The sequence below is a fragment of the Cinclus cinclus genome, chromosome 10 (assembly GCF_963662255.1).
Source record: "Cinclus cinclus chromosome 10, bCinCin1.1, whole genome shotgun sequence".
NCBI classification, from domain to species: domain Eukaryota; kingdom Metazoa; phylum Chordata; class Aves; order Passeriformes; family Cinclidae; genus Cinclus; species Cinclus cinclus.
Window position 1 is genome coordinate 17,017,643 of NC_085055.1, and position 27,517 is coordinate 17,045,159.

The window sequence follows — 27,517 nt, forward strand, 5'->3', positions numbered from 1 at the left end:
ATTGGGTACAGCAATTCACAAATGTAAACCCAGGCTTGTGCTTTTCCTGGGGCCAAATAGCTCTCTTCTTGGAATACCTTGAGGTATGGATAATATTTCTCACCTTATACATTATGGTTCTGAATTTTAAAGCAGCACAGGAGCTTTATTCATATTAACATAACCAATTTTATAATCATCTTAAAGTACCTGGTGTCTTTAACTGAAGAGAGAGAGAAGTCTTGAGGTGAAATTAGGAAATCTTTTACAGTCACACTGATGCTAATGAAGTTTGCTTTGCACTTTGTTACAGGACAAAGCATTATTGGACATTTGAATGGTTTTGTTATTCCCCATTACAAGAAGGATTTGCATCCAAAACAGATCTAAGAAAGTGGAGTCTTTATTTGCAGTTGTTTACTATTATTTTGGTTCATATCTGTGTGAATGCTGTAGCTTGTTATTTCAGTGCTTCAACCTTTTGATGCCTTGGTGTTGAGAAAATACAGTGATTTTAGTATTGTTCCTGAAAACCTATCTGCCAGAGATATGGCAATAAATAAGGATTAATAATAATACTAGGAATGAAAATCTTTTGGACAAAAGACACTCAGTGGAGTAAACTGGATGAGGACCAGCTGGAAACTTGAACCTAAGTTCATCTTCTGCATTATTTTTGAGTAATACAAGTTCATTAAAGTTTCAGGAAGTGCTAGTGACCCTTATCTTTGTGGAAAGGCTCCTCTGTGCTGTGGGAGGCAGGAAGCTGAGGAGAGCCTTCCCAGGGAAAGGAAGGATGGAGCTCAGCTTGTTCTGTGTGACAGCTGAGTTAAGGAGTGGATAAGCAAAGGAGCCTCTGAGAGGAACTGATACCTGCCCCAAAGTTAAACCAGCAGAGCTGATGCTTCCATCATTAAATTTAACTTCTGGCAAGGACCTCTGGTCTTTGCAGTCACATTCCCTGTGTTACATGAGAGGCACCAGGGACTCCAGTAGAGATAGCATGGTAGTTTGAGAGAAAGCAAGGATGATTCCAGCTTGGTTAATGCTGTGCTTCTGTATTGGTAGCTGCTTGAAATGTCTGCATACCTTGGCAAAGGTTTTCTGTTGTCTTTTTTGTTTCCTAGTGCCAGAGAGATGTCTTTCATCACTAAGTAGGAGTACAGTGAAATCTGTTTTAAGGCATCACACAGCAGGCTGGTAGCACTCTGTTTAAAGGAGGTGATCTCAAAGGCAAAGCTGATTTACAAAGATAATGAGATGGGAGGGTTAATTCAAGAGTGGCATCATGTTTTAAAAGGAAAAAACCCAAGCACTTTGTAAGAGGAAAGCAACTGATCAGATGGATGTGGCTTTGCAGTGTTCAGGTCAGACAAGCTGGGCTCAGTCTCTCTGCTCTCCTGGAATGGAAACCTAGCACATGGAAGGAACAATCCTTGGAACTCTTGCAGAGGTTTGTTGCTTTGGATCAAATGTTACTAATCTTGAGAAATGTGTGAAAGAGTTCCTAAAGTTTTTTAGAATTCAGAATTATTTGTTGGAAAGAAGAAAAAAAGGCCCTCGGGGTAAAGTTGCAGATCTCAAACAGAGTAATTAATTAATTCAAACAAGTTGTGAGAATGATGCTTATTGTCCAACTGGCAAAAAATACAGAATGAGAAGGCAGAAAAACTATCCCTTTGTCCTAGCTATGCACACAGATATTCAATAAAAATTAAAACCTAGTGCATGCTCATGTGTGCATAGGGGAGTGTAGCATTGCTGCTGCAGCAGGAGGAGTCCTCAGTTGGAACAAAGAAGAAAAGGGTCTGTGTGTGTGCCTGCACACGTGTGGGCACTGACGGGGTTTGTTCAGTTTTAAAAGACCTTTGTGCCCTGCCAGCCTTCAGAGAGTTGAGTCATGGGTGAGTCTCCTACCTTAATTAAGAATAATTTGACTGGCCATGATACTGTTCCTCTTGCCACTGCAGTTCTGAGGCACTGAGTGAGGACTTATGTGTCAAGGTGCTGCTAGGATTGCCCCTCTGTAGGGTAGTGGGCAAAGGGAGCTACTGGCATTTCGCATGTGTGGGGCATTTGGGGAGCAGGCTCAGTCTGGTAACTTTATTCTTCTGATGTGGGAGCACGATGTGAAGTAAGTAGTTCTTAGCTGGCACTAAGCACTTCTAAAACCTGTTTTTTACCAGCCAAAAATGTATTTTGGACATCCACATATGAATTTATCTGTTTTTCACCTTTTTGTAACTGTCTCCAAATTTAGGAATTTGCAGAGTTCTTCCTCTTATTGGCGTTTCATGATACTTTGAAAAGGGAACTGCTACCTTGGTCCAAAAAGCAGAGATGGCCCTGGCAGCACAAACCTGTCACTGCATGCTCTGTGGCCCAAGTTGGCCACCAAGGGGCTCTGTAGGAGATGACTGTTCTGTGAATGACACTTTTTGTCTTGCAGACACACACACACACACCAAGTAAGAGTGCAGCTGTTTTGGCTTTCGAATCAGGAAGGGTGGTGAGAAGAAAGGATGTAATGGTGTTTGACACAAAGATAGATGTTCACTTGCATTTTTTTCTATGACTTCCTATTTTGATTTGCATTAGGGGTGAAGACTGGGTGTATTTATGGTTTAATGAGACGTTCTTGCCTTAGTAGCAGAATGATGTTCACAGGAAGAAATGAGTTATTGCTGGCTTTCTTCTTCTTTCTGTTCAGTTACTGTGGATACAGTGTGTAACTTTTAGACCTACTTCCCCCTTGAACAACATATGCAGCTTCCAGTTGTGCTGAAGCTGCTGAAGGAAGGAGGTTAAAGGAGCACAGTTTTTAAACAGATATTTGTTGGCTGCTTAATTCCTACGGATACAATGAGCTTTTGTGGGAGATTCAGAAGGGAGCCCAGTGAACTGCGGAGGAAGAGAAAGACCATTAGGAGAGTGAATCAAGGAGAAATTCACAGATTAAGCTGTGTGAGTATGCACCCTTCTTCCACCTTTTCTGAGAAATGGCTAAGAAATTGCAGGTCACGCTTAGGACTGCACTTTGGAAAGAGTAGGATTTATTGCTCGTTGTTTATGTAGGATTCACCAAGCCTAATTCGGTCTGTGGTTAGCAACTGAGCTCCGGAGAATGATCCTGAAGCACCGGGAGCTCAGTTTACAAAACTCAGGCACATTAGGGAAACCTTTACAGCCTCACATTGCTGATCAGAAACATACTGAGAGCAGCAGTGTTTGATAGTCTCTCTGGCACCTACAGCTTGTGCCTGGAAGTTCCATGAGAATTCATAGTGCTGCTTCTGGAGTGGGAAATTACTCCGTACTGTTTCAGAGTTTGTGATGGGCACCTCTCAAGGACAGGAAGAGAGAGACAATGCAGGGAGCCACTGGAGAAATCTCTAGAACCTTTGGTGGAAAGCTGGGGTGAGGTTCTGCCCGGTGGGCTATACAGCAGCTTTGCCACTGATGGCTTTGGGACAGGACTGAGCCTCCTGAAACTGCACTGTGGGATCACATTAGGTGTGTCGTGCCTAAACTTTCCTGACTGAAATTGAAACTGCAGACAGTAAGAGGTAAAACACTTGGAGCCTGCTGTTGAGGAGTCTTGGGCAAGTACTGGTTTTCAGTGTATTCTCTTTACTTGAAAGTCTGCTTTAGCTCATAAGACATTTAATGGCTTCCCCAAGAAGAGACAATGAATTATTCTCCCCAAAGCAAGAGGTGTTTGGTTTTCTTCCATAGTTTTGTTCATCCAATTACTCTGTTTGCATGTGCATGCAGAGGGATCTGTTGAGGCTTTTCAACATGTTCAGTGTAACAAAATCAGTGCTAATGCAACCAAGAAGAGTATTCTCATTAACTTTTTTAAATAGGAAGGAAAATAACTTTGCAGTTGTAACACTTGGTCACCAGTTAAGATAATTTGTGATTCATCTAGTATTGTTTGGGTTTTGCTTGTGACTAGCTGCCTTTTTGGATAGGTACTTTACATGGAAGTGGATCTTTTTGACAGGGCTACTTTATTGGTGTAGTTTCTGCTGCCCTGAGCTATTGACATGCATTCAAAGATGGCATGTTTGAATTTTTTTGTAGTCAAGGGTCCAGGAAATCAGCTGCTGGTGCTGCTGAAAGCATCTAACCCTGGCTTTGGTAGGTAGGAGGTAGGCACTGCTTACTTGAGTTATCCTCTCAAATCCTGGTGAGGAGGGATTTTTTTTGGTCATTATTGTACAAATCCCGACTGTACTTTATTAGTGCTCGCCAGAAATGGTTGCAGCCTTACAAGAAAAGGATGGCTGGAAATAAAGTCCAAATGGTAACAATAAGCCAGCAGCGTGCCTGCAGATAAAGAGGAATATATTTGTTCCCTTTTGCATGTATCCTCAGGTAACAGAAACTGAGCATTCAGTTTAGTGGTGCCAAATAGAAATATCAACAATGCATTGTAGTTTGACCTAAAATGTAGAGCACTTGTAGCCCTGTTGCCTGTAACTGGAAATAAGAAACAAGCCTGTTTCATCAGAGGCTTGTGGGTCACGCTGCACTTCCCCTGACATGGATGACTGCTGTATGTCAGCTACATAGCTCAGCTTTGTAGGGGAATCTGTGCTGATTTCTGTTCTTTTCAAACATAAGATAGACTAAGATGGGGTCACTGTGTCATGTATCTCTGTAGATGTATTTCTCAGTAGTTTGTTTAGCCCTTAGGAAATGCAGGCACAGTTGGCTTTACTCTTGTGCCTTGCAATCTGTGTCTTTCTGCCCAATATTTCATAATTGGAGCATGTTAAATCTTTGGCCTACAGGCACTTTTTGCTATCAACCAGCAGCCAATCTCTCCTTCATGCATCAGCCCTCTGTACCTCCACACAGATTTCAAAATTATGTCAGCTCCCACTGCTGCTGCAAAGGCCTTTATGTGTGAGGACCTTACTCAATGAGTGCATTTCTTCATATACTACTCTTAGACCTGTGTTTTCTGTAGATTTGCTTTATTTTCTGGAAGCTCCCTGTTTTTGTAAGACTGACTATTATCTGACTAGTTTTAATTGATAGTAGGTTGATGATTGAGCTCAGTGTGGTTGACCAGATTTTGCTGTCATTTACATCCTGTGTGTCTAGATGTGTTGATAGCCAGATAATTGACTGGGAGGGGAGTTGATATCAAGGAAACAATTACAAGTTTAACGTCATTGTGAGAGCTGAGTTTATAGTGGTCAAGTAGAGATGATGTTAATTTTACAGATACATCCTCTGTGGAAATACTTAAAATCGTTAACTCAGATCTGTAGCATGACTGAAGACATTACTTATAAAGAAATAAGTGACCATAGTGAAGGTAAAGAGGGTCATTCACTGAGTAAAATGAAGCAGAGCACCATACATGAGATTTACCCCATGGGACAGTGACTTAGTAATAAGTACTCTAGAAGTTATGTTTCTGAAAAGTTTGTTTAGAGGTAATGCAAACATTTTTGTTAGTTGTTTTTGCTTCAGGGGCTTCTGAAGTTGTTGAGCCCTTTTCAAAACAGTTGTTTGTTAAGTCGACATGTCTAGGTCTTCATACATCTAAACTAGGTATTAATAGAAAATGAACAATGGATGTTTGCCTTTGCAGTGCACTGCGGTTTCATCAGACATACAGTAGTGATCAAAGTCTTTAGCATCAGAGCATGATCTAATGAACAGACATTAGAGCTTTCCCTTCAGTCCCTGAAAAACAAACTCTTCTATGTACTCTAAAACCAAAGTCTGCTAAAAAGAAATCTTAATTTTCAAAGTAAATAGAACTGTTTTAAAGAAAATCCTGTGCTGCACATGGTGTTATGCAAAATCTACCCCATTTTAGCAGCAGGTTTGTGCTGGATGAGCCTAGTGGATGGCTGGGTGAGGTAGGAGCACCTGATACATCCTTCTTTTTGTACTTCCCCTGTACACAGGGAAACATGGGTAGATCCCTCTGTCTCCCTAATTCATCCAGTTAGCAAAAACGGAGGGGACCAGTTTGCCTGTTGCTCTGTGCACGACTTCTATTATTGCTGTGTAGGTGCTATAGGTTTCAGAGCTTGGCTTCTAAATCTGGTAGGAGTGCTGCTTAAGGGCAAAAATTGGGAGTGTCTTTTCTTTAAATGTAGATTTTCCTGTGCCTACGAAGACTATGTGAAGTTATACATATATATATATGTGTGTGGTGCCCACATGCACCAACAGACTCAGAAGTGCTGTTTACATAAACATTATGCTGGAAGCTGGCAAGCTTTGGTCAAATCCACTGCGTACAGCTTGCAGGCTGGTTTTGTTAACATTTCTGCTTGGGGCCGTGGCTCTGCCCACCTGAGACTGCGCTAGAAGAAGCAGACATGAAGCAAAGCACATTTCCAGAACAGCTGAACTAAGCTCACTTCAGCATCCCCTTTGTGGTGCACAGGGAAGGACAATGCCCCTGTCCTTCCCTGGACTGAAGTAATCACTAACAAGGCAAGTGCCTGTGCAGAACTCTCCAGCTCTGTTGGCATCTCCTGTCTGCTCCCCCACAGTTCCTGTCCCTTCTGCCCAGTCCCCTTCCACCACATCCTACCTGTCTCTTCAGATGTCTGCATGAAGGGGAGTGAGTTGCGTCTTTGGCTTTTGCTTGCTTTCTTCATGAATAGATTCTGTGTGGTAGACTCAAAGAAAGCCTTTTGTTGCTAAAACTGCACTTTTTTTCCCAGGTTTAGGTCAGGTAAGGGGAGAGAAAGTGGCTGAGTGTTGCTAGGTTAGAGGTCTATGTAAATTATTTTTTTAAAAAAACCCTATGATGCCTTACAAAACTTTCTTGTTTTTCCCCTGAGGTGACCTATGGGCAAATATTTAGTCTAGGCTTCAGAAGTCCTCACTATTTAGAAGCTGTTATTCTTGACATTTTGAAAAGCCAACTACTTAAATCCAAATTTAAAACTTAGCACATTCTTGTCAAGTGGCTGATTTTAGTAGTTTTATGATTAAATTACATTTTTAATCTCCTTCCTAAGGAGAGTCAAGATACTGCATAAGCAGAGAGAACAAGTAAACTGTTGCCTTGTTACTCTGAATGTTTTCTGCAGATTGTGCTGGTAATTTTATCAACTGTCTAAAAGGACAAGTGCTAGTCCATGAAGATGGACATGGCCATGGCCATGGCCATGGCCATGCACTGACATTCCAGAGTCAGAAGGCAGTGCACAAGGCTGCAACGTGTTGAACATAGCACAAAGCATCTCCTCCCCCCAGCTGGATGCTTTGCTGAAGCAACACTCCTGTGTGGCTTCCACAGTTTAACCATGAGGGAAGGGGGTTTTATGAAGGCTGGAGTTTTCAAAATTAGTAATGAAAGGAATGACAAATTCTGTTTTGAGAAACAAGAGTTATTAGAAGGAGTGGGTCACACCCAGTTGCCTGGGAACAGATCTCTGTGGTTTGAGCAGCCTTAGCCCTGGCCGCTTGTCGGTCGCGGTGGTGGAGCAGCTCTGGGGGCTCCAGCTGGACCCTCATTTGACATGAAAGTTTTGAGTTAGCTCATCCACATGAGAAATTGTCCTGTGGTGCCCTAAACTAGGACTGAGGCATTTTTATCTTTTGAGACCTGCTGAATTCTCTTACCGTAATTTTTAAAGCTGGAACATAATACAAAGCAGACTTACATAGATTATGATCCACAAAACAATGGTACTCTAAGAAATTAGGAATCATCCTATCCCAGGTGTATTTGTACAAAGTAAGTCTCATTTAGTCAAGCAGGTCACTTATTGGTATCAGTCAGAATTTTCTTCGAATAAAGAATCTTTAAAGAATAAAAATTACTTTAAACTTTTGTTATTCCCAGAAGGGTCTTCAACAGATTTTCTTTCTTTTGCTTTGCTTGAGATGATGGGTACTATAGCATTTTGGCAAGAACTTTCTGTAGCACTAGGAATTGGGGGTTGGAGTCTTCATAATTCTTTGTGATTTTCTCTGTAGCAGAATCGTGTGGGAACTGGCAATCCCCTTAATGAAATTTAGTGGCACATTGGCTTCATTGCTGACACTGAAGAGTATATTAGTTGTGCTGTGCAGCCCTGACTGGATCCTTTCCAAGAGCAATTCGCCAAGGTTTACCAGAAGTCATGACAAATTAAACATTTTGGACCTGACAAGTGAATGTATTTTAAGGTGGAAGGGGGTGTGTCAAAGAAAATTTTCTTTGTACCACTGATTTTAATAAATCTGTTGACTGTGGATCACATCCTGAACCAAAGGAAGCCTTTGTAATGTTGCCAGAGGGTTTGTTGACTGTAAATAGATGCAGAAGAGGCCAAGCAGTCCTAAACAGGAGATCTGAATCAAAAAGAAGGATCATCTGCCGGCTGCTTCTGGCTGTGCTTCCTGATCCATACCCCAGGTACCTTTTGCAGACCTTGAATTGCCTGCCCTGTGCTTGAAATGCAAAACTTATTTTCCTTAAAGGAAATCTATGACATGATGCAGAGTGTGTTAGGAGCAGAAGGAGGTCAGGCCTGTGGGGTGAAGCATTTTGGGTGGGTGATTCCTGTCACTCCCAGCTCAGGTGCATGAGGGTGTTGGGGACACCTTAATCCCAGAGTGGTTGTTCTGTATGTGCTCCCTGGTTACAAATGCTGTCCTGGGACTCTCTGCCAGGAGTACACAGGGTTTTGGGCTGCTCACCCATTATCTGGCGGGGGGAAAGCTGCACCCAATGGGGATAGCCTTCCCATGGAATTCACCCAGGCACCAAACTGCTCTGCTGCCTTGTGAATAGAGACATATGTTGGTCCTACAGAAATGCAAAAGTTCTGGGGACTCCGTGAAACCCAAACTACTTTATAGCTTCAGCTTCTTGAGTGTTCAGAACTGCTGGGAGTGCTGGATCTCTGGCATATCTGAGACAGGGTTAAATTCAGCCTTTATGCTACATTTTCTCCAAAAGTCAAGGAGTCCTGGCTGTTTTTTAGCTTCAGTTTGGACAGACTTGGCAAAGAAATAATTGAAGTTGGCCTGCCCTGGTGGAATATAATTAGCTACATTTATTAACCATGTGAAAACATAGAAAGATGTGTTGTGTCAGAGACATGGTATTTAACTGGGGAGAGGAAAAGAACAAAGGAGTGTGAGGAGCACTTCACTTTGGTGTTATTCTAGAAAGCAGTTTAATTTGCTGTTGTGAGTTTTGGTGGGATTGGATTTGGTTCATGATATTATTAAGAAGTCTAAAAGAAATGAAGAAAGGTGATGCTGTTGTTTTAGTAAGTGGCCCTTTCTCTTTTAAGTGCCCATTTCAGTATTTCAAATGTATACAAGAATGGTTTGTCATTTTTGACAAGCCATAGCTTGGATGAAATATAAAATCTGAGTCTTGCTTGATCTTGACCAATCTGGCCATCACAATAGTTTTGACTCTCTTTATGAACATGGATCCTCCTTTCAGAGATAGGGCTAGGGTAACTGAAGTCCATTAACTTAACTGCTTTCTGTTTATCTGTTTCCCTAATGTTTTTCTTCCTGGTGTGTGTGGAAGAGAAGGAATTAATTTAAACATACCTATTAAATTCAATAAATTTTAGATATTCATGATTTGGTGTCAGAATAATATGACATTAAAACATTAGAAAATCATAGCAGTTAGTCTAGCTTATTTTTAGAATGGGGAAGTTCTTGGGGTGACTGTTCAGAGACTATTGGTCTCTCTTACATAATTTCCTCCTTCAGGGATTGTTCACAGAAGTGCAGCTTTAGGAGGATGAGATATAATTGGGAAGAAAAGATGGGTACTAGCGTCAGTGCATAATGTCTATGCATCTGGAGGCAAGTCAAGTACCATATTTAATCCTGTAATATCACTTATGTGGATATTTTGGGTAATTACTACTGGGAAATATAATCCTTTTTTACCTAGAGCAGAAGATGATGGCAATGAAGCAGTATAACACTGATGGAATCTGGCCCATTCCACCTCTGTGATACTATATTGTCCTCCTATGGTGTTGGCTCTGATTTAACATCTCTTCAGTGCTCCAAAAGTGTGGAAAAGCTGGTTTAACAACATATAAAGCTACTCTACATTGGCAGGGTGTGAAGTAAATGGTACTGCTGAGAATGTTGCAGCAGGTGAGGAGTCAGAGAGTGCCTTTTTACTAGATGTATTCACGACCATTTCAGCACAACTAAATTCATTACTCACTTGAGATGGAGAATATAAAAAGCGTTACAGAAATCCAAGCCAGCATAATTTGATTTTGGCACAGATTGCCAAGTTGGCCTGTTTCCAAAAAGAACAGACAACTTAAATTGAGAAGAGGCAGTACTGTGGTTATTAAATTAGCTTTAAATCAGCCCCACTCATTTTCAGATCTGTGCTAGTGCTTGAAGGGAGAAATTTGCTAATCCCAACATCACTGCTTCTGTCTGCTTGGGAGGAAAAAAACTGAGCAGCCATACCACATCAGGAGAGATAAGCTGCTAACTAACCAGCTGCCACTTCCCATCACAACTGCAACACAAGCATTGCACTGCTGAGCCTTGCCAAGTCTAAAATACTGGCTCTGCAAAGGATGGAGTCAGTGTCCACAGAGTAGAGTCTTATGGTCTGTAAGAACATGCAGAATTGATGAGGAGAGGCATCACATTTATTATACTATCATGCTTGATGCTGGCAGGGAATGGACTAAATTATCTCTGCAGCCAGTCTATTGACAAGGATGGGCTATTACTTGCATCTCTGAATTATGGGAGCTGGCATAACACAGTATCGCATTTTTAAGACAGGATTTTGCTGTACTGACGTGGAAGGGTGAATGTAATTTTTATTGCATCAGTAGGAAAACATCACTATCAATATTGAAGTGCTTCACTGAAAAGTTTTGTAGTAGGTTTGATAATGTCATATCTGCTTGTATTTAGTTCAGACGTGTAATGTTTCTCCAAAGACTTCTCCGTTAACATCTGTTAAAATGCTTCCATCAGATCATGCCCTTTGCAGCACTAAGAGCAGGAGAATTAGTGCTGTGGGAACAGTGATGTTCATACACTTGCTGAGTTCCTCTGCTTCGGGGTTTTCTCAAGTTGTATTTTCGTCTCACGTAAATGACCTTGCAGCTGCCAAGGAGAAGTTTACCCCTGGAGTGTTTCAGCAGCTTTCAGCAGTGGCTTCCTGAGCATTGCCTGTTTCTGAAGAGCAATGTGACATAGCTTACCATGCCTCCAGTTGCACCCCAACATCTGCAGTATATTAGTTTTGAAGGGGATGTAGCTGCATTCACCTCTACATTACTGGGATTTCCAAGGGGAAGAAGGAATGCATCTTCCTTCTGCCAGCCCCAGCAAAAAGGGTGGTTTCCTCAGGCATAGAAACCTGTAAATGCTGCCCATTTTTATGGGATTTCCCCATATTTCAAGAGAAGTCCCAATATTTTCTGGGGTTTCCCAGCTCTTCCCTATTATACAACTTCAGTAGGAAGGTGACAACTTATGTCATTTATTTGCTTAATGTTTTTTTTAGGAGATTTTGAGAACTGACATCCATGATGTTTCCAAGGAGCATCTGACCAAGATTAAGATTGTGTTGACACCTGTCTGGTTTTGAAGAGCAGGCATTTTATGATTTCTGTCTTACTAAGAGTTGAGATTGTTGTAGAATCATTAGCCTGATAGTATCAGCTCTGGCAAGGGTGGGTTATTGGTGTAGTCAATGTCACAAATTTTCTGCAGGAAATGTTCATGTTTTAGTGAAACCTCTACACAGGAAAAATGGCTGTGTGAAGTGCTGGTGCCTCATAAATGTTAGTGCATATATTTCTTTCACTTTGAGTTTTCTGGTAAATGGTTGCTGTAAGGTTTCCTACTGAAGATAACAGTTTCACTACTACAAGTTTGTTTGCTGCTGAACTTGAATTGAGTGAACTTTTTTCAGGCCTAGGTATCGTTACCAAAATCACGGGTACAGCATAGATGGTACACTCAGTGTGCATGGTGTTCTCTCTTCATGGTTTTAACTCCTTGAAATATATGTTTATAAAGTAATATTTAATAAATAGATTCAATGACTGATTTAATGACATAAAGCCTGAAATTTCTGCCAAAAAGATCCTGCGGTGACTTAACACAATTTGGAAGGGAATGAGAGCAAGCTGTGTATAGTGATGTGGCCAAGTGACCCCGTTAAGTTCCTATAGGGAACCTCTGTCAGCAAAAGGCAGAGAGAGACCTCACTAAGAGATATGGCTGATACTCAGCCCAAGAGCTCCTTGAGCAGGACTGGATCATTGTGTGCCGACTGGGGCAGGCCAGGGCTGAGAACTGCCTTGGGATAACTTAAGGTGATGTGGCTGGGTTCATAACAAGTCTTATGGACATAGCAGGGCTCCTTGTCTTAACTGGGCATCACAAAACTAGAATCCAGTCCCATGACAGAATCTAAAACAAACATTAAAGTGGTTTTCTTCTTTTCATTTGTTACTGTTATGTGTTGATCTTGCCTGTCTTTTACAATCCATTAATGTCTCAGCATCGTAGATAGTGCTTGTGCCCTGTGAATGCTAAATAGTAATGATTTTTAGAAGTTTATTTCTCTCAAGTGTGCAAATGAGAGTGTGAGAGTTAATAGATCGAGAAGAGAGGCAATGGATTGAACTGCTGAAGGAGCAGTCCTAACTTTTTTAATTGCTTTGCCAGACTTTGGTAGAGCTTTGATGCTTTAAGCAGGGAGTTGGAGTAGATGGCCTGCAGAGGTTCTGAGTTATTTTGTGATTCTTGCATCAGCTGTTCAGCAATTGAATAACTTTCTAAGAACATGTTTATTCCTATGTTTTAATCTAATTTGTGTGGCTTTGTTACTGATACTTAATTAAACTTTTCATTGATGCATTTGATGCCAAGGGGAGTCATGGACTCACTGTAGAAAGGAAACAATGTTCATAAGAAATCTGGAGATGACTGTGATTACAGAATAAACAAAAACTTTCTAGAGCTACTATTACATCTGAATCATTATATGTATAATGGACCATACATGAATGAGATAGGTAAAATCATATGATGGACATTCTCATTGGAGAAATTTGTTTTATAGAAATGTCAAAGCTTTCTTTTTCAATACATCTTGGTTCTGGTTTAGGGAAGACAGAGGGGAATTTTATATAATTCTGAATAGCCAATGAAAGTACAGTGGATAAAATACTACTTGTCTAATCTCCACTTTTGAATTGGACTAAGAGAATAAATGTTTCTGCATTTGCTTTCCACTAGTGTCCTTTTTCTACCTCATCACTTTCTTTTCCATCCCTTCTGGCAGTTCTCTTGCCCTTTCTCATTCACTCTTCCTGATGCTTATATCTTTGAACTGAGCAAATGTTCTCACTCTAGTACATGACTCTTAATTTGTTTAATCTGTTCTAGCATGTCAGGCAGGCTCCTCTTTTTCTCTTTTTGGGTTGTATTTCAAGACAATGTGACTTTACTTTTTCCTGCAGTGGTTTCTTACTTTACTGCTGTTTCAGGTAATAGTAGTACTGGTGTGATGATACTAGTCCTGCTTTCCGACAAGAGAAGCCATGGAGCTGGATGCCAGATAGTTTATCCCAGGAGAATAGTCTTGGATTATTACCAAGTAAAACAATATGGTGGCTTTCACAAGCTGTCAGCAGTTCCAAAGGTGAATTGTGTAAGACAATTTCTTACATGTAAGACAGTTTCTTATTCTGAAACATATTAGTTCACAGTCCTATGTTCAGTTCAAACTGTGTCCATCAATTTTCTTGCTGTATTTATGGAGAAAGAATTCCTGGGACTTCCAGGTAAATTATTGTGAAGATTTCAGTCTCTGTAATGAGCTGACAGATTGCTCTGAAGTTTTGAGATGGAGAGTGGCTGTTACAGGTGGCCCAGCTTCCTCACTTCAGTCTCATGCATGAGCTCAGATGCAACAAGCTGGGCAGAATGGAATGAAATGAGAAGCATGCTTTGGTGTACAAAAGCAAAAATGCCACAGATCTCACTTTATGAAGGGGGAGGTAAGCAAATTTGTGTGTAGAGAGATCACCTGATCTTTTCTTTTTTTCCACAGCAGGAAAAACCCAAACTCTTGGAGCCTTTGGATTATGAAGCTGTTATCACAGAGATCGAAAAAAATATTGGGGACAGCCAGTTTAAAGATCTGATATTATTCCCTGATGATGACTTTTCAGTAAGTACAAGGAAAATGTGTTATTCCTTTGCTTAGGTTTGTTCTGTTCATTTTTTAATCTCTCCTGCTAGAGGGAGAGCTAGAAGTTGTCCAAGGGCTCTCTAAGATTTTCTTAACTCGTGCATAATGCCGTTCTTCCTTCCCAAATTCGTGGGCTTTTGTTGTTGTTTTTTTGGTTTTTTTCTCTGACATTTATGTATGCATCACTTTACTGCTCAGGATTAGATAAAACTTGAAGCCCTGGTTGTTCCCAGATAGATTTCAGGAACTCATTAAACATGTTATTTTATAGCTTGTATTTGTCTGTTTGCTCAGCACAGTGTTAGTTTGGCCAGTCCTAGAATTTCTCCCTACTATTATAACCTAATTTAATTTGAAACTTCTGTTCCTGTTCTGTTTGATGTGTTTGACCACTAGATAGAGTCTCTGGTGCTGAGGAAGGCTCTCATGGTGGAACACTGAGGAGCAGTGGATCCCTGGCCCCACAGCCATGGAGCTGCCTGACCTCATCCTGGGTACCCCATTGCTCGTCCTGGCCAAGACTGAGAGCCTGGAGGCCCAGGGCAGCTCTCCAGTGGCAGTGCTGGGGTGCTCAGAAGGGTGCCTGGGGAGGTTTGTTGCCAGGCAAGTGCACGGGCAGGTTGCCTGCACTGAACAGCAGCTCCTGCAAAGTCACCTCATCTTTGTATAACATTTAGGTTTTGATGAATAGGCATTCTCTAATGGAAAGACATTTCAATTTGTGACCAACTGTAACTGCTCTGTGAGGGCCCTTCCCATCAGCTCAAGGCACTGATACTGTCCTAGGAGGGCAGCTTAATCTAATTGACTGCTTTGTTTTACTAAATGGCTCTATTTCCTTGGTGGCATTAACTGAGTTAATGTGCTCCTGGGATTGAGAAAAGCTATACAGAATAGATTTCCTCGTTATTGTTAATTCCTTTATCCATTTTGCACATTTGTCAATTTATGAAATTGAAACTTAGCATTACAAAGCTGACTAGACATACTGTGTGCTGTCACAAGGCCCTTGAGCCCTTTGATTTAGAATAACTGAGCCCAAGTCCATGGAGCAAATCTTCTCAGTGAAATAAGAATCTTGTCCTGCTGCTGAAGACCTCTGTCTGTCAAGCATATTTTAATATCTGTATTTTCATTTTATTTCAAGCAGTCGTTGCCTGAATTTTAGTAGCCTGAATAGTTGCCTGAATTTTAGTAGGTAGTTCTATTCTGTTTCCTCTGTTATGCTTTGCAACTGTGTGACATAATCTATTTTAATTCAAAAAATAATAAGAAAAAATAGATTAAAACAGATAAGAGAGGTAGTTGCATGGTAGAGGTGGTCTGTACTCACAGAAGAGCAAAGGCCATGGTAGGTAGGGTCCATATCCTTGCAGTGAACCTCTCTCATCTTTATCATCTCCTGTTGAAGTCAGTGTGAGTGGCAAGAGCCTCTGTCACCAGACAGGACTGCAGGGCTTTTCTCCCAGGCAGGTCTTCCAGTTGCAGAGTATCTATTTACAGTCCTGTTCCCTCCTGCTGAAATATTACCTGAGCACAAAAGTCTGGGTCAGCCATTTGAGTAGAAAGACATCCATGGTCTGACTGAATTAGGAGGTGCCCAGGCTTGCCCAGAGTGGGATTTAATGGGATAATGCCTGAGGAAATGGTGGTCAGCTCTGTTTAACTCCTAATGATTGCACTTGCTGCAGACTTCATGTCTCAGTGTTGATACAGCCCAGGTTTGGGGCTGTGGGTGAGCACATCCTATGGGCAAAAGTCTCTTCAGAGTGAAACTCCAACCAAGGGAGTTGGCTGAAGTAGTGAACATAGGAGAAAATTCTGCTTTTAATGATTTCCTATTTTTGGATCTATTGTGTTCGCCGCATACATCAGTTATGGGTGAATTATTGCAGTTTCTACAGTAATTGTTTCATCTCAGATTTGCTTCTCTTTTTGACTTGCATTCAAAGAGAATGCTGTTATTCTCACAAGACTTCTGTTGATCATTTCCGACCTCTTATGTGAAGTCTGTGGAGCAGCAGAGAATTTTTTATATGAATCTGAGCCTGATAGGCTGTCTTCCTCTATTCCCTGCATCTCCACAGAAGAGTACAAGATGTATGCATTACAGATGCCTTCTCTGGTTTTATTCCAGTTGGGGAAAAGATATTTCACTTCTTTTGTAACCATGCCTAATAATCCCTTTAAAAATAAAAATCATTGATTCATATCAGTTCCACTTCTTGTTTTCCTAGCAGTTCATTCCTTATAACTCCTTTGCCTGCCCATTTTCCATTTCAGAAAAAGCATGTCAGCTCAGCTTCATTTTTCACCAATTCCTGGATCCCATGAACAATTTTCCTTTCTGTTGCTGTGCTGTGAAAAAATGGCCAATGGAAATTTCTGCAGCAATGGATCAGTACAGAGCTTACACTGTACATCTTGGTGGTAGTAAGAGGGAGTTGATGGGCTTCCTGTTGTACTTATAAAAAGCTTGGTGATGATCCTGGTAGTTTTGCACCCTTGCCATTGGGTTGCTGTTCTTCCTTCACCTTCTCTTCCCCAGAACTGGCCACACTGTCCTTGACAGCTGGAGCTGCTGCTGTCTGGGATTCCTATTTATCACTTTTCTGCTGCATGTTTGCCAGAAATGAAATCATGAAGGAAGTGCTACACCTTTTTTCAAGTTGGTCTCACTCCCGCCTTTAACTTTTAACATCTTAGTGTTACCTGGATTTGTTATATATCTGTACTTCTGTTCCTAAGCACTGTCATATATCCAAACAAAATACTTGCTGTATACTTTCATAGGTACTTTTTTATCTTTTCTTCCATCCTTTGGAAATTTACTGAACACCCAGCACCCTCTTTTCAAATCTCTAGGATCTGAAGTCTTGCTTAAAATCACTGCTGCTCCTCCTTAGTGGCAACATGCTCAGCACACCTTTTCCTGCATGGAGGTTTAGTAATTAAATATGTTAATGGTATGTTGGTAAATTGTTTTTTATAATAAGTTAATTGTTTTAAAAAGATAGATTAAAGTATTTAATAGTCACTTAAATTTGTACAGTATAAAAGCATGTTAAACTCTCTGGGTCATGAAAATTTGTTCTTCCTTTTCACTTTCCTAAAGTCAAAGTATGACTTTCCTAAATCTTTTTGAAAAGCAGAACTCAGGCTTTTTTAAACTATTTGTATAAATATGGCAAAATGCCTGGTTTTCAACCTGCAATAGAAACAAGAATTCATTGCCTAAATTTAGGACTGGTGTAAAATGGCAAAACTTGTCTTCATAATGTAAAACCTATGGAAGTTCAGCCTGGTGTGCTCCTGACTCTTTGGGCTTCTGAAAGCCCACCTGGGAGGGGTTTCAAGCATCACAGAGGCCTTAGAAGAAGAGGGGCTGGGTTGTGAAATTGCTCTACTTGCCATCACTGCAGGCGTGATTGCTTCCAGGCTTCATTTTTTTAGCTCTGAACAAAAGCCAAAATCTCCCTATTTTTCAGGTTGTGAAACCGCTGCTTTCTGGATACTGTGCAGGGATAAAAGTTGTTCATTTGCATACAGAAGTTCATACCAGAACCAGATGCATCTGTAAGGGGAGGGATCAAGAGTCATCAAAGACACTGCCTCTTAACATGAAATGTGTGTGCCATAGGGGCAGCTGCAAGTGCAGGCCTTGGAGTCTCCTTGGAAAAACCCCTGGAAACCTGAGTGTTATTTCTAAGATCAGAAGAGTAACAGTGGTGAAACCATGAATTATTTCAAATAGCACATGCTTTAGCTCCCACTTTCCTTGTGAGTATCCACTTATTCTTAGGGGATCAGAAATGGAGTCCATACTCTCATGATTAATGGGGTTATGGGTATCCTTGGCATCCAGTTTGCATCTGGACTCCTGGGGAGGAACTCCAACTGTTTAAAGAGAGCTAATGCTGTGAGCAAAGCATAGCTCCTCACACTGAATTTGATTCAGGGAGTGATGAGGTAAAATCTGTCCTTTAAATGTGCCTTGTTCCAGCTTTCCTTTCTCTTTGCCCCCACAGAGATGGTGAGGTCTGTGCTGGGACTTCAGCCTGTCAGGGAGCCCTGTACCACAACAGCCCCTGCACCGTGGTATTTGATCAGCATACTTGCATCTTAGCCTTCTTTTTTATTTTGATGGACTATATCATTGCATGTTTTGGTGACATTAAGTAAATCTGTTTACTTGGATGAAAGTGGGACTGAGCAGCTGTTTTTTAGAGAGCCTGAACTTAAGTGTTACCAGGGAGGAACATGTCAGCCCGTGTGTGGTTAGGTCTCTTCAAAAGGTAGCCTTTGCAGGAAGTAAATATCATTGTTGTTGATGTGACCCTCTAAAGATTTAACCACTGCAAACATGCTTTCAGACTAAAAGCTGTTTGGAATAGATTTAGACTGAAAATGTATGAAATAGCTAACGGACTTTGAACTCCGTTTTCAAATGCTAAATTCACCATGTCACTGGGAAATAGTCACTGCCTGAAAACATTATTCCTACTCAGTGTTTGAGAAGGAGCAGAATTAACTTCTGTGTTTCAGTGTAGAAGGTGAATGTGGCAAGGGAAGGTTCTTAGTGAAATTACACCTTATAACTCATCCAGTACCTGGGGCCAAGAGCTTAGGCAAATGAGACAGCCTGGCAGTGCCAGACATCATGGTTAGATATAGGATATTTGAATAAAATTAATTAAAAATAATTCAGAAGAATTATAGACTTGAATGCTTTAGGCTGATACCTGCATTATTTGATTACCACAGTTTACGTGCACAAATGAGAGGGTAATTGGTCTCTGGCTTGAACAAACAATTGCCATGATTGGCTAAACATTAGAAAATTAGGCTGAATTCACAGCACATTTATAAATCCTGAATTCTCTAAATAAAATCTCTGCTTTTTGGATGACTGTTTCTGAAGCATATATTCTGTTGTTGAAATTTAGTTCTTTTCTGAATAAAGCAGTTTTGGTGAATAATGCCATGCCTGATCAGCCTTTAAGAGTATTTAACTTTGGAAGTAATTGACTATGAACAGGAAGAGCCTTTGTGGTCAAGTTTTGCAGCTAAGTGGTTAAACATAACTAGTTCTCAGAAGGGAAGTGCTTTGTAGATTTTAAGCACAAGTTTAAATATAACAATACGCAACATTTTCCACGTCTCAATTCTTTGTAAATAAACCTGTGATATTCTTTGTCAAAGTCTACGAAGGCAACAAGCCCATTGTTACCTGATTTCTCAGGTTTGTGGGGCTGTGTTTCTTTATTTCAAGTGCAGTCTCATTGGGAAGGATGATGGGGTAACATACCATGGGCAGAACAGTGGGCTTGGGTTACCTGTCTAGTTCAGCTCCAGTATTTTTAACATGTTGTGCAAGGAAAGGGAGGCACAATGGCCCCACTAAGACAAATATTAGCTCTCTCAGTCACTGTGTTCGTATCAGTTGACAAAAAGTGTTATATTAGGTAAAAAAACTGGCTTGCTCTACGTCTTCCAGTGCCTATAAAAAATGGTACTGGAAACTACTTTCTGTGGAATGCATGGAGCAGGCAGGTTTTGCTGTGGGCAAGAAGAACAGACTGTTGGTTTCTCTTCTATGCCCCATCATGACAGGGTCAGTGGGAGGCACAGGGTGCATTTACATCTCTCTTCCCATGGCCTCCCACTCTGCCTCAGTCTGGGAAAGAGCAGTGGACTTTCAGCAGTGCTGTGTGTGCTGGGATGGTGGTGCTTTGTGGCTGCAGTGCCCGGCCCTGGGAAAAGCTCTGGATCATGGGCCACAGGGGCACTCCAGGCTTTCCAGCTGTGCTCAGGGATTGTGTCTTGTCGTGACTGCTTAAAAAATGTTGCTGCTTAAAATGTCACGTTTGTGTGAAGTAAAAAGGAATAAGGTGCATTTCAGAGACTGTGGGTACTGCTGGGAAGTCCCTAAGCAACCAAGAATTCAGATATCTATTATTAACCATGGCCTGAAAATTCATACTTCTCTATCTGTTGTCTCTTTTACTCATAGACTCAATGATTGTGTAAATCACTTCATGCAGGCATTGGTAACACAGCTGGGTAGAGCCCAGGAACCCACATTAGGAAAATGCGATGGGATTCTTCTCACTTTCTGATGTATTTGAGGCCACCATCACTTTCTGTGAGAGTCATGGTTTAATCCTATTGTATCCTGAGGTCTCTGGGTGAAAAGTTTGGGGAATCCCATGATGTCTCTGCCTGAGTGACACATACCTTTCTTTCATAACTACTTATGTGGAAAGTGATGGGAAATAAGAGTGGTTCATGTAAACTCTAAGGAAAAATGCAGTCAATAATATCCAGGCACTCGTTGTGTAGAGTTTGGGTGCTTCAATTTATAAAGAGAAAACATCACCTTTAGTCTTAGGGTGAGGCTATGGAGGAGAGCCTCCAGGGACACAGTAGGTAATGCAGGCTGCTTCATGGTATTAGTACATCATGACTCTTCACACTAAACCAGTTGTGTGCCACAGGCCTTCCTCTGGGAATTGTGGGTTTTCCTGTAATGGAAGAGAAAATGTGTTTGGGAGGCCAGATTTGTCTGGGTTTCAGTCCTTTGCTCTCTTGAATGACAGAGTTACACCATTGTAACTGAGAGCATAATCTTGGCTGCTGGGCATTGATTTGGGTTGTTTTCTTCTCTTATGGCAGAGAAAATTAGTGGGACAGATCTGTAGGTTAGCTGAAAATAGCCCAGAGCTTCCTCTTGTGAGCCTTGTGCGAAGTGGCAGCCTTGGCCGACCCCAGCACAGCCCTGCTGGTGGCCCTGGCTTGGTGCTGGCCCGCTGGGAGCCAAGAGAAGCGTGGCTCCCTGTGGAGAACTTCAGGAGATCCACTTCTCTCTGTGGTTTCCTGCTCTGCGGCCGGACAAGACAGCTCAGCCAGCAGCTGCTTTCAGAAAAAGGCCTTGATTTGTGCAGGCTGGACGAGGCTGCAGGCAGTGCCAGGAGTCCCTTGTCAGCCCTGTCCTGCTGCCTGTGCCCGCAGGTGAAGCTGCTGCCAGGTTCTCCTTGCTTTCCAGCCACTGAGCTGTCCTGTGGCACTCCTTTTGCAGCTTCCTGGGGCGACTCTGCTCCTCCCTACTTCTTTCAAGAGAATCAAAGCTTTTAGTTGTGTCTCCACATTCCTTGCCAAAAAGGCACGAGGTGGAGAAGGGAAGTGGAGGAAGCAAGTATCACTGTTGAATTTGGCATGTATGCCTGGGAGAGGATGTAAGAAAGACTTGACTTTTTTTTTATCAGAAACCTCAGAGCCTGAAGGAACTTTGCTTGGAACAGTTTCATGCCCAGAAATCTACTTGAACATTGTTCTTGCTTGTAATTAATGCTTTAGCTGATAGTATTGAGTGGTGTGTGTGGGCAGGAGCTGGGTTGCAGTTGTTGGTATGCATGTGTGTTGGCTGCACAACAAATTGAAAAATGCAAGCCATGATAACAAGGTTCTTAACCTCTTCCTGAGACAAAACTGCTGTTCTCTTTGGCTTTGACTAAATCACTTTTTTTTTTGTTTATTGTCAGATAGACACAATTTCACTGGAAATCAGGACACTGTATTCTTCTGTACCTGAAGATGCAGAACAAAAAGCAGAAAATTTATTTGTTAGAGAGGTGAGTATCTAATTTTAAATGAAAACAAGTGTTTGCTATGAGAGACTTGCTATGTTTATAATTAATATCTTTTTTCTTTTAATAGGCTTTAGGTGATTTGAATCAGGTTTGAATTTTGAAGGCCAGTGGGAGGGGGGAGGGTTAATGTCTGCAGTTTGTCTAATGTGAGATGTTTGTATCTAGAAAAATTGTAAATGAACTATTTAGCCTGTCATTGTACTGTTTTCCAGCTGCATTCCCTCTCACCACTAATCCACTGATATTGATGTTGGTGTTTTTACATCACTGGTAATGACTGGTGATGTTCATGTGCTCTGCACTTTGAAAATATTGATTTATTTCCAAAAATAGATAACCAATTGCCACTGTTTTAGACTCTTAGGTGTTATTGCAAGGTATGTATCTTGTTTGGAGCTGTACATATGAGGAGTAGGTGCACTGTGTAGGGGTTTGTATTTATTGTCAGTATTTAGAGTTTGTTTCACCTTACCATAATAGAAAGTTCAACAAGTAATTCCCTGACAGGTGGAGGCCCACCAGGTGTGAATAATTGCTCTGCCTTTAAACAACCCCTATGGCCGTATTGTTTCCATACCTGATCTCAGACTGTAGGAGAAGATTTGTCATCCTGCTGCCTCAGGAATATTTCATGTTGTCACTGGTTTTATCATTTTGAAGGACTTTAGAGGAGCTGTTTGCACTGTTCAAAGGAATTCACTTTAGATGGCCCCCTGAACATTGCCATCTTTCATTGTAGACGTGCAATATAGCTCACCATTTGCACTAACAGGTTTATGAAACAAAATTTTCAGCCAGTATCTAGGAGGAGTTTAATTCCAAGCACTTATAATTAATTAGCCCATAATGTGATGGTTCTTGGGTTTTGTTTGTTTTTTATTTTCACATATTGGGACTTTTCACACCTTGCTTCTGGTCTGAAAAAGTAGTTCATATGCACTGTAATTGCAAGAGGAAACTGTGGAGGAAAAGTCAGTTGCAGACAAACACAGGGATTAGAAATCATGAAGTCCAAAATTAGGCAGAAATTTAGCTGTTGAATTGTATGCAATGTGATATTTTACAGACTGGCCCTATTTCTTTTCAGCAGGTCTAAAAAGAGCAACAGTAATTTACTGACAGCTCAGATTGCCTGAACTTTGCCATCTTTGTTAATCTGGCAGCAGTGTTAAAAGATAACACAGCTTGTGGAGTTATCTACCTTCCCAGAGGCCTTTCAGCACTTTGAGGTCTGCTTTTTATTTTAAGGTTCCACAAGTTGCAAGGCCAGCGCTGCACTCATGGTTTACAGAGAGAAGTGGTGGGTCTAAAAATGGAACACAGTGCACAGTGCCTGAATCGTTACAGCTGAGCATGCCAAGGGATGCTAATGGCAACCTGGTAAAACACATATTGAGTACATCTATTAGCTTTTTCTGCAGCACCAGTGAGCCAAGGGGAGGGGGAGAGAAGAGCAAAGCAGTGGAAAAAAACAGTACTACAGAACTCAGCTTGTACAAGGAAGAGTAGCAGGGTAAAGGCCCTGTTTATAATAGTAATGCATATGTTCCAATTTGCCACAAAGCCTATGTGCATATATATATATATGTATATACACACACACAATAAATTAAACTCCATGAAGAGGATGGTTTCCAGTCCAAATTTAGGCAAAAAACTGAACATGGGGTTCTGTGAAGATCTGTGGTTGTAGTCCTCTGCAGCAATTGTAGAGATGCATACTGCCCTAGCAGCAGCCTGTTGTGTTCACTGCAGGAGTTCGGCACTTTGGGAGAGATGTACAGGAGCAGAGTTGGTGGCCTTTACTTCTCTCTTGGAACCGTGGAAAAGCCAGCATTTCACTCTCTGAAGGAGTCTTTCTTCAAATATAGCATGATATAATGAACAGTGAAGGGGTCCACATTGTGCACACTTGACTGACTGTTGGTCACCTGGACTTGTGACAACCCAGGATCAAACACCTAATTCCTGATGAGGGGAATATACAGCTCCATATGCTGAAGCAATTTTGGTATCAGCTATCTCTGACTGCTCACTATCTCAGTACTTCTGCAAGTTGAGACAAAGACATGGAGCAAGTTGGTGAGCTGCAGAAGAAGGGTCTGCTCTTGGAGGGGAAACTAATTCCTCTGTATGGTGCAGTTGAGGGCATGGTACTAAAACCATTTCAAGTCCTCATATCCATGATCTCATCTCATTCTTCTGGATGCTTGTGGTGTTCAGATGGTTTTGTCTATGAGATGAGATCACTTGTAAAAGCTTGTCACAAGTCTGTGATAGTGCCTTAACATCCTGGCTGTGCTTACTACTGGTGACAGTAGGAAAGCTTTTCCTCCCCCTTTAGCCCTTTCATTGCTCTAGCTCTTCAAGAATAAGGGGGTTTTTCCCCAGCCCTTACCAAAATCCATACAAAGGCAACTTGGGGATTGGATCAGATTTCCCTTCCTCAAGCAACCATAAGCAGTACTTAGAGACACACCAGGAGGACTCAATTGCCTGGGCAGTATTGGTTTATGGATCCACAAAAGCTGACAAGACAAATGGAAAAAGATGAGGCTGATATTGCTGAGGAAAGCTTTCAGTATCGATGGCATTTGATGCTTCCACCTTTAGTGGAAAGTTTCTGCCTCTGGTTGTCTATTCACTTCTCTTAGTACCACTTTTGGATTCCTCAGGAACTCACTTTCCCTGATGGTGATATTGAAATATTCTTATAATAGGTGCAGCAGAAGATTTAATCTTTAAATAAGATGTCTGACCATCTTTGTTTTGCTGAAACTGTAAAATGAAAGTCTAAAACAAAGTAAAACTAAGGTGACAAATAATCCCTTAATAAGTATTTTATGCCTGCCAAGAGAATAAATATTTTACATTTTATGATTGATTAAAGTGTGTCCCTTTATTAATTAATACTTGAGCATTAGCTATATTTTAAAGTTAATACTTTAATTATTCCTCCTGCAGTTGTATTATGACATTTTCCTTGTGGATTTTTCCACCTTAACTTTTCTTAGGCAGGACCAGCCTGAGGGACTAAATCAGGTTCCAAGAAAGGAGAAGTTTATGGAAACTTTTAAAGCCAGAATCAAATTGTCTTCAGTGGTTTGTTGTTTTAAGTATTCCTAACTTCCTTTATCATTCTGTTTCCTTCCAAATTCTGAAATTTCTCACTCCTCACAGAGTCTGCTGCACATCTGCTACATTTATGCTAGTCAGCATTGTCCTCACGGTCCATAATTTTGGCAAAAAGAAACATTCACTTTACTAGAAACAAAATAGAATTCTTCCTTTCAGACAATAAAAACATTTCTCATATCACCTTTCCAATGTCTGTATCCTGAATATGCAGCTCAGATGGGAATTGGGATTTCCACATTTCATTTGGAAATATAAGGGGATAGTGCACTTTGCTATTCAAAGTAACGTTTAGTCTGAGGAACTTAAACTTTCTAATTGCAATGTATTTAATGCCATATTGGTTTGGATCAAACCAGTATTTTCAGGAACAATGCAGGCATGGGCATACAAATACATACTGTTTGTGTGTGTATCTACAGGAATAAAATTCTAGGTATTTGTGAAAAAAATGCAGAAAGTAAATAAATATTAGTTGTTGACTCTTCTTTAAGAAATTAGTTTAAGCCAGGTGATCCTTCAAAAACAACAACAACAAAAAAGGTGCTACTTGGGTAAGTTTTTGGGAAACATGTTTGTGGAGGGCTGTCCCCAGGAGTGAGGAGATGTAGGAGCTGTGCCGGGGGCAGGAGGAGTGATCTTTCTGGGTGAAAAACAAATCAAAATGAAGTAGCAGTGTTGGAATATTGCAATTTCATTCAGTGAATAATGTAGTTAATTTTGTCTATGATAATACAGTGTTCACGTGGGTATCTCTGAACTTTCCTCTTGAGGTTTTCTAGATACACAAGAGGGAGTTGTCACTAGCAAAGCACTTGCCATGCATCTGAGGGAGTTTTTGAGATTTTGCAGGTCGGGTCTACAGGATCTGTAAGTAATTATGAAACATGATGTTAATTAATCAGTGTAAAAAAGCCACAGCCACCTGTATAACTTCTGAAAGTGGTGGTGTGCCCATAGTGTTGATTTCTGAGGCTTTTTGATTTGCCAGCTAGTCTGCATTGTTCTTGCCTCTTTCAAAATCAAACTAAAATGAGAACTCCTGTTGACAATGACACAATGACACCCCGAAAATTTTGTTGGTGCTCATCACAGTGTAAATTCCCCCATCTTCAAAAATCTAAGTTTTTTTAGTGCTTGAAAGAGCTGCGGTGTCAGGGCTAGATATAGATTATTAAAGGATAGTGAGTCTTTTGATAGTACAGAAGAGAAATACTTCTTAAAATGTTTGATACTTTAAAATAATAGGTGTGTTTCAATGTTTTGGCTTGTTACTTGCCTGTTTCACTGGGCTTTACTATCCATGTGAACTGTTACTTTGGAAACAGTTTTGAGAGCCCCAAAATGAAGGTCCAGGTTGGCAGCAGCCACTGGTGATGGTGCCATGCTCACTGTGGGTGTGAGGAGTCTGGGGCAGCCTGGCTGGAGGGCTGGGTTTCCAGCCGGGGTGGTCTCAGCCCCTTCCAGCTCCCCACATCCCTGCACGCTCCCTTCCTTTGGTTGTTGCAGCTGAGGTCAGAGGAGAGAGGGAAGGCTCTGTGAGCAGGGCACGTCATGGGCAGAGCTCAGAGCCATTTCTGCAGCTTTCTCTCCTGCGCTGTGGCCACGTCCAGCTCCAGAACGTCTTTGCTTTCTGGTTCCAAGCTCCTGCATGTGCTTGCCCTGCCCTGTTCCACCTCAGGAGCAGCCGCTCTGCCAGGGTGAGGGGCAGAGTTTCTGTGCATGCAGCTCCTCTGCAAGGAGCCCACTTGCTCCACAAATGACTTGTACTGTATGTGCATCTCCGTTTCTGAAGACCACATGCTAGTGCTGCCTGAGAGAGGCTATAACCAGGGAAGTTGTTTGTTTCCTTTGTGTCTCTCTTACTTCCCTCTTTTACTGTTTTGAGGTTTTTTTGTTTATTTGTTTGTTTGTGGGTGTTTTTTTGTTTGGGTTTTTGTGGGTTGGTTGTTTTGGGTTTTGTTTTTTTTCCCTCCGAAAGGTTCCTTTCCATTGCTGGATGAATCTTTAAGTGTCTTTTTCACATTGGTAGCCATCATGCTGTCATCACCTGAACCAGAGATAAGAAGTTACATGGAAAAAGTCTGCAGGACTGTATATCCCTGTAAGGAAAAAATCAGGCCATCTGAACAAAAACAAAATGGGAAAAGGGAAAAAAAACCCCAAAGACCTTAGTTTGATAGGGCCCCTGGGAATAGGCTGTGCTGCCTGTTTAATTAACAGAGCAGTAGAAAGTTCATGCAAACATGTGCCAACCCTCCCACATCCCAAAACTTCAGTTTCTCTGTCTATATTTTTCCTCCCCCACAGTTCATTTGAGCTCAACAGCCCTTGCATTGGTGCCTCTGTTCCTTGCCAGGAATAGTAGTATCCAGCTCTAGCGTTTTCATGAAATCTCTGCCTCTATAAAGGTATTACTTGCTCCTCAAATTTGGTTTGCAGGTATTGTTCCTCATTGCTAAAACTTAATTTCTGAAAATAATTTCCAGATTTAAAAAAAATAATTCTAAGTCAGTATGGTTAGCAGAAGTATTTTATTTTTATTTGG

At 41.2% G+C, this 27,517-nt stretch overlaps 1 protein-coding gene across 3 annotated transcripts in view; it reads left to right on the forward strand.

Moving 5' to 3' along the window:
- DOCK10 (dedicator of cytokinesis 10) overlaps nt 1-27,517 on the forward strand; it is a 146,617-nt gene that overhangs the window by 42,539 nt on the left and 76,561 nt on the right. For 2 of the 3 annotated variants that reach the window (XM_062499414.1, XM_062499413.1), the window contains exons 2-3: nt 14,045-14,168; nt 21,731-21,816. In XM_062499414.1, coding sequence (XP_062355398.1) covers nt 14,045-14,168; nt 21,731-21,816 — 210 coding nt within the window. Of the gene's footprint in view, nt 1-2,841; nt 2,944-14,044; nt 14,169-21,730; nt 21,817-27,517 lie in introns of those variants that run through there. The other variant, XM_062499415.1, reaches the window with a different exon arrangement.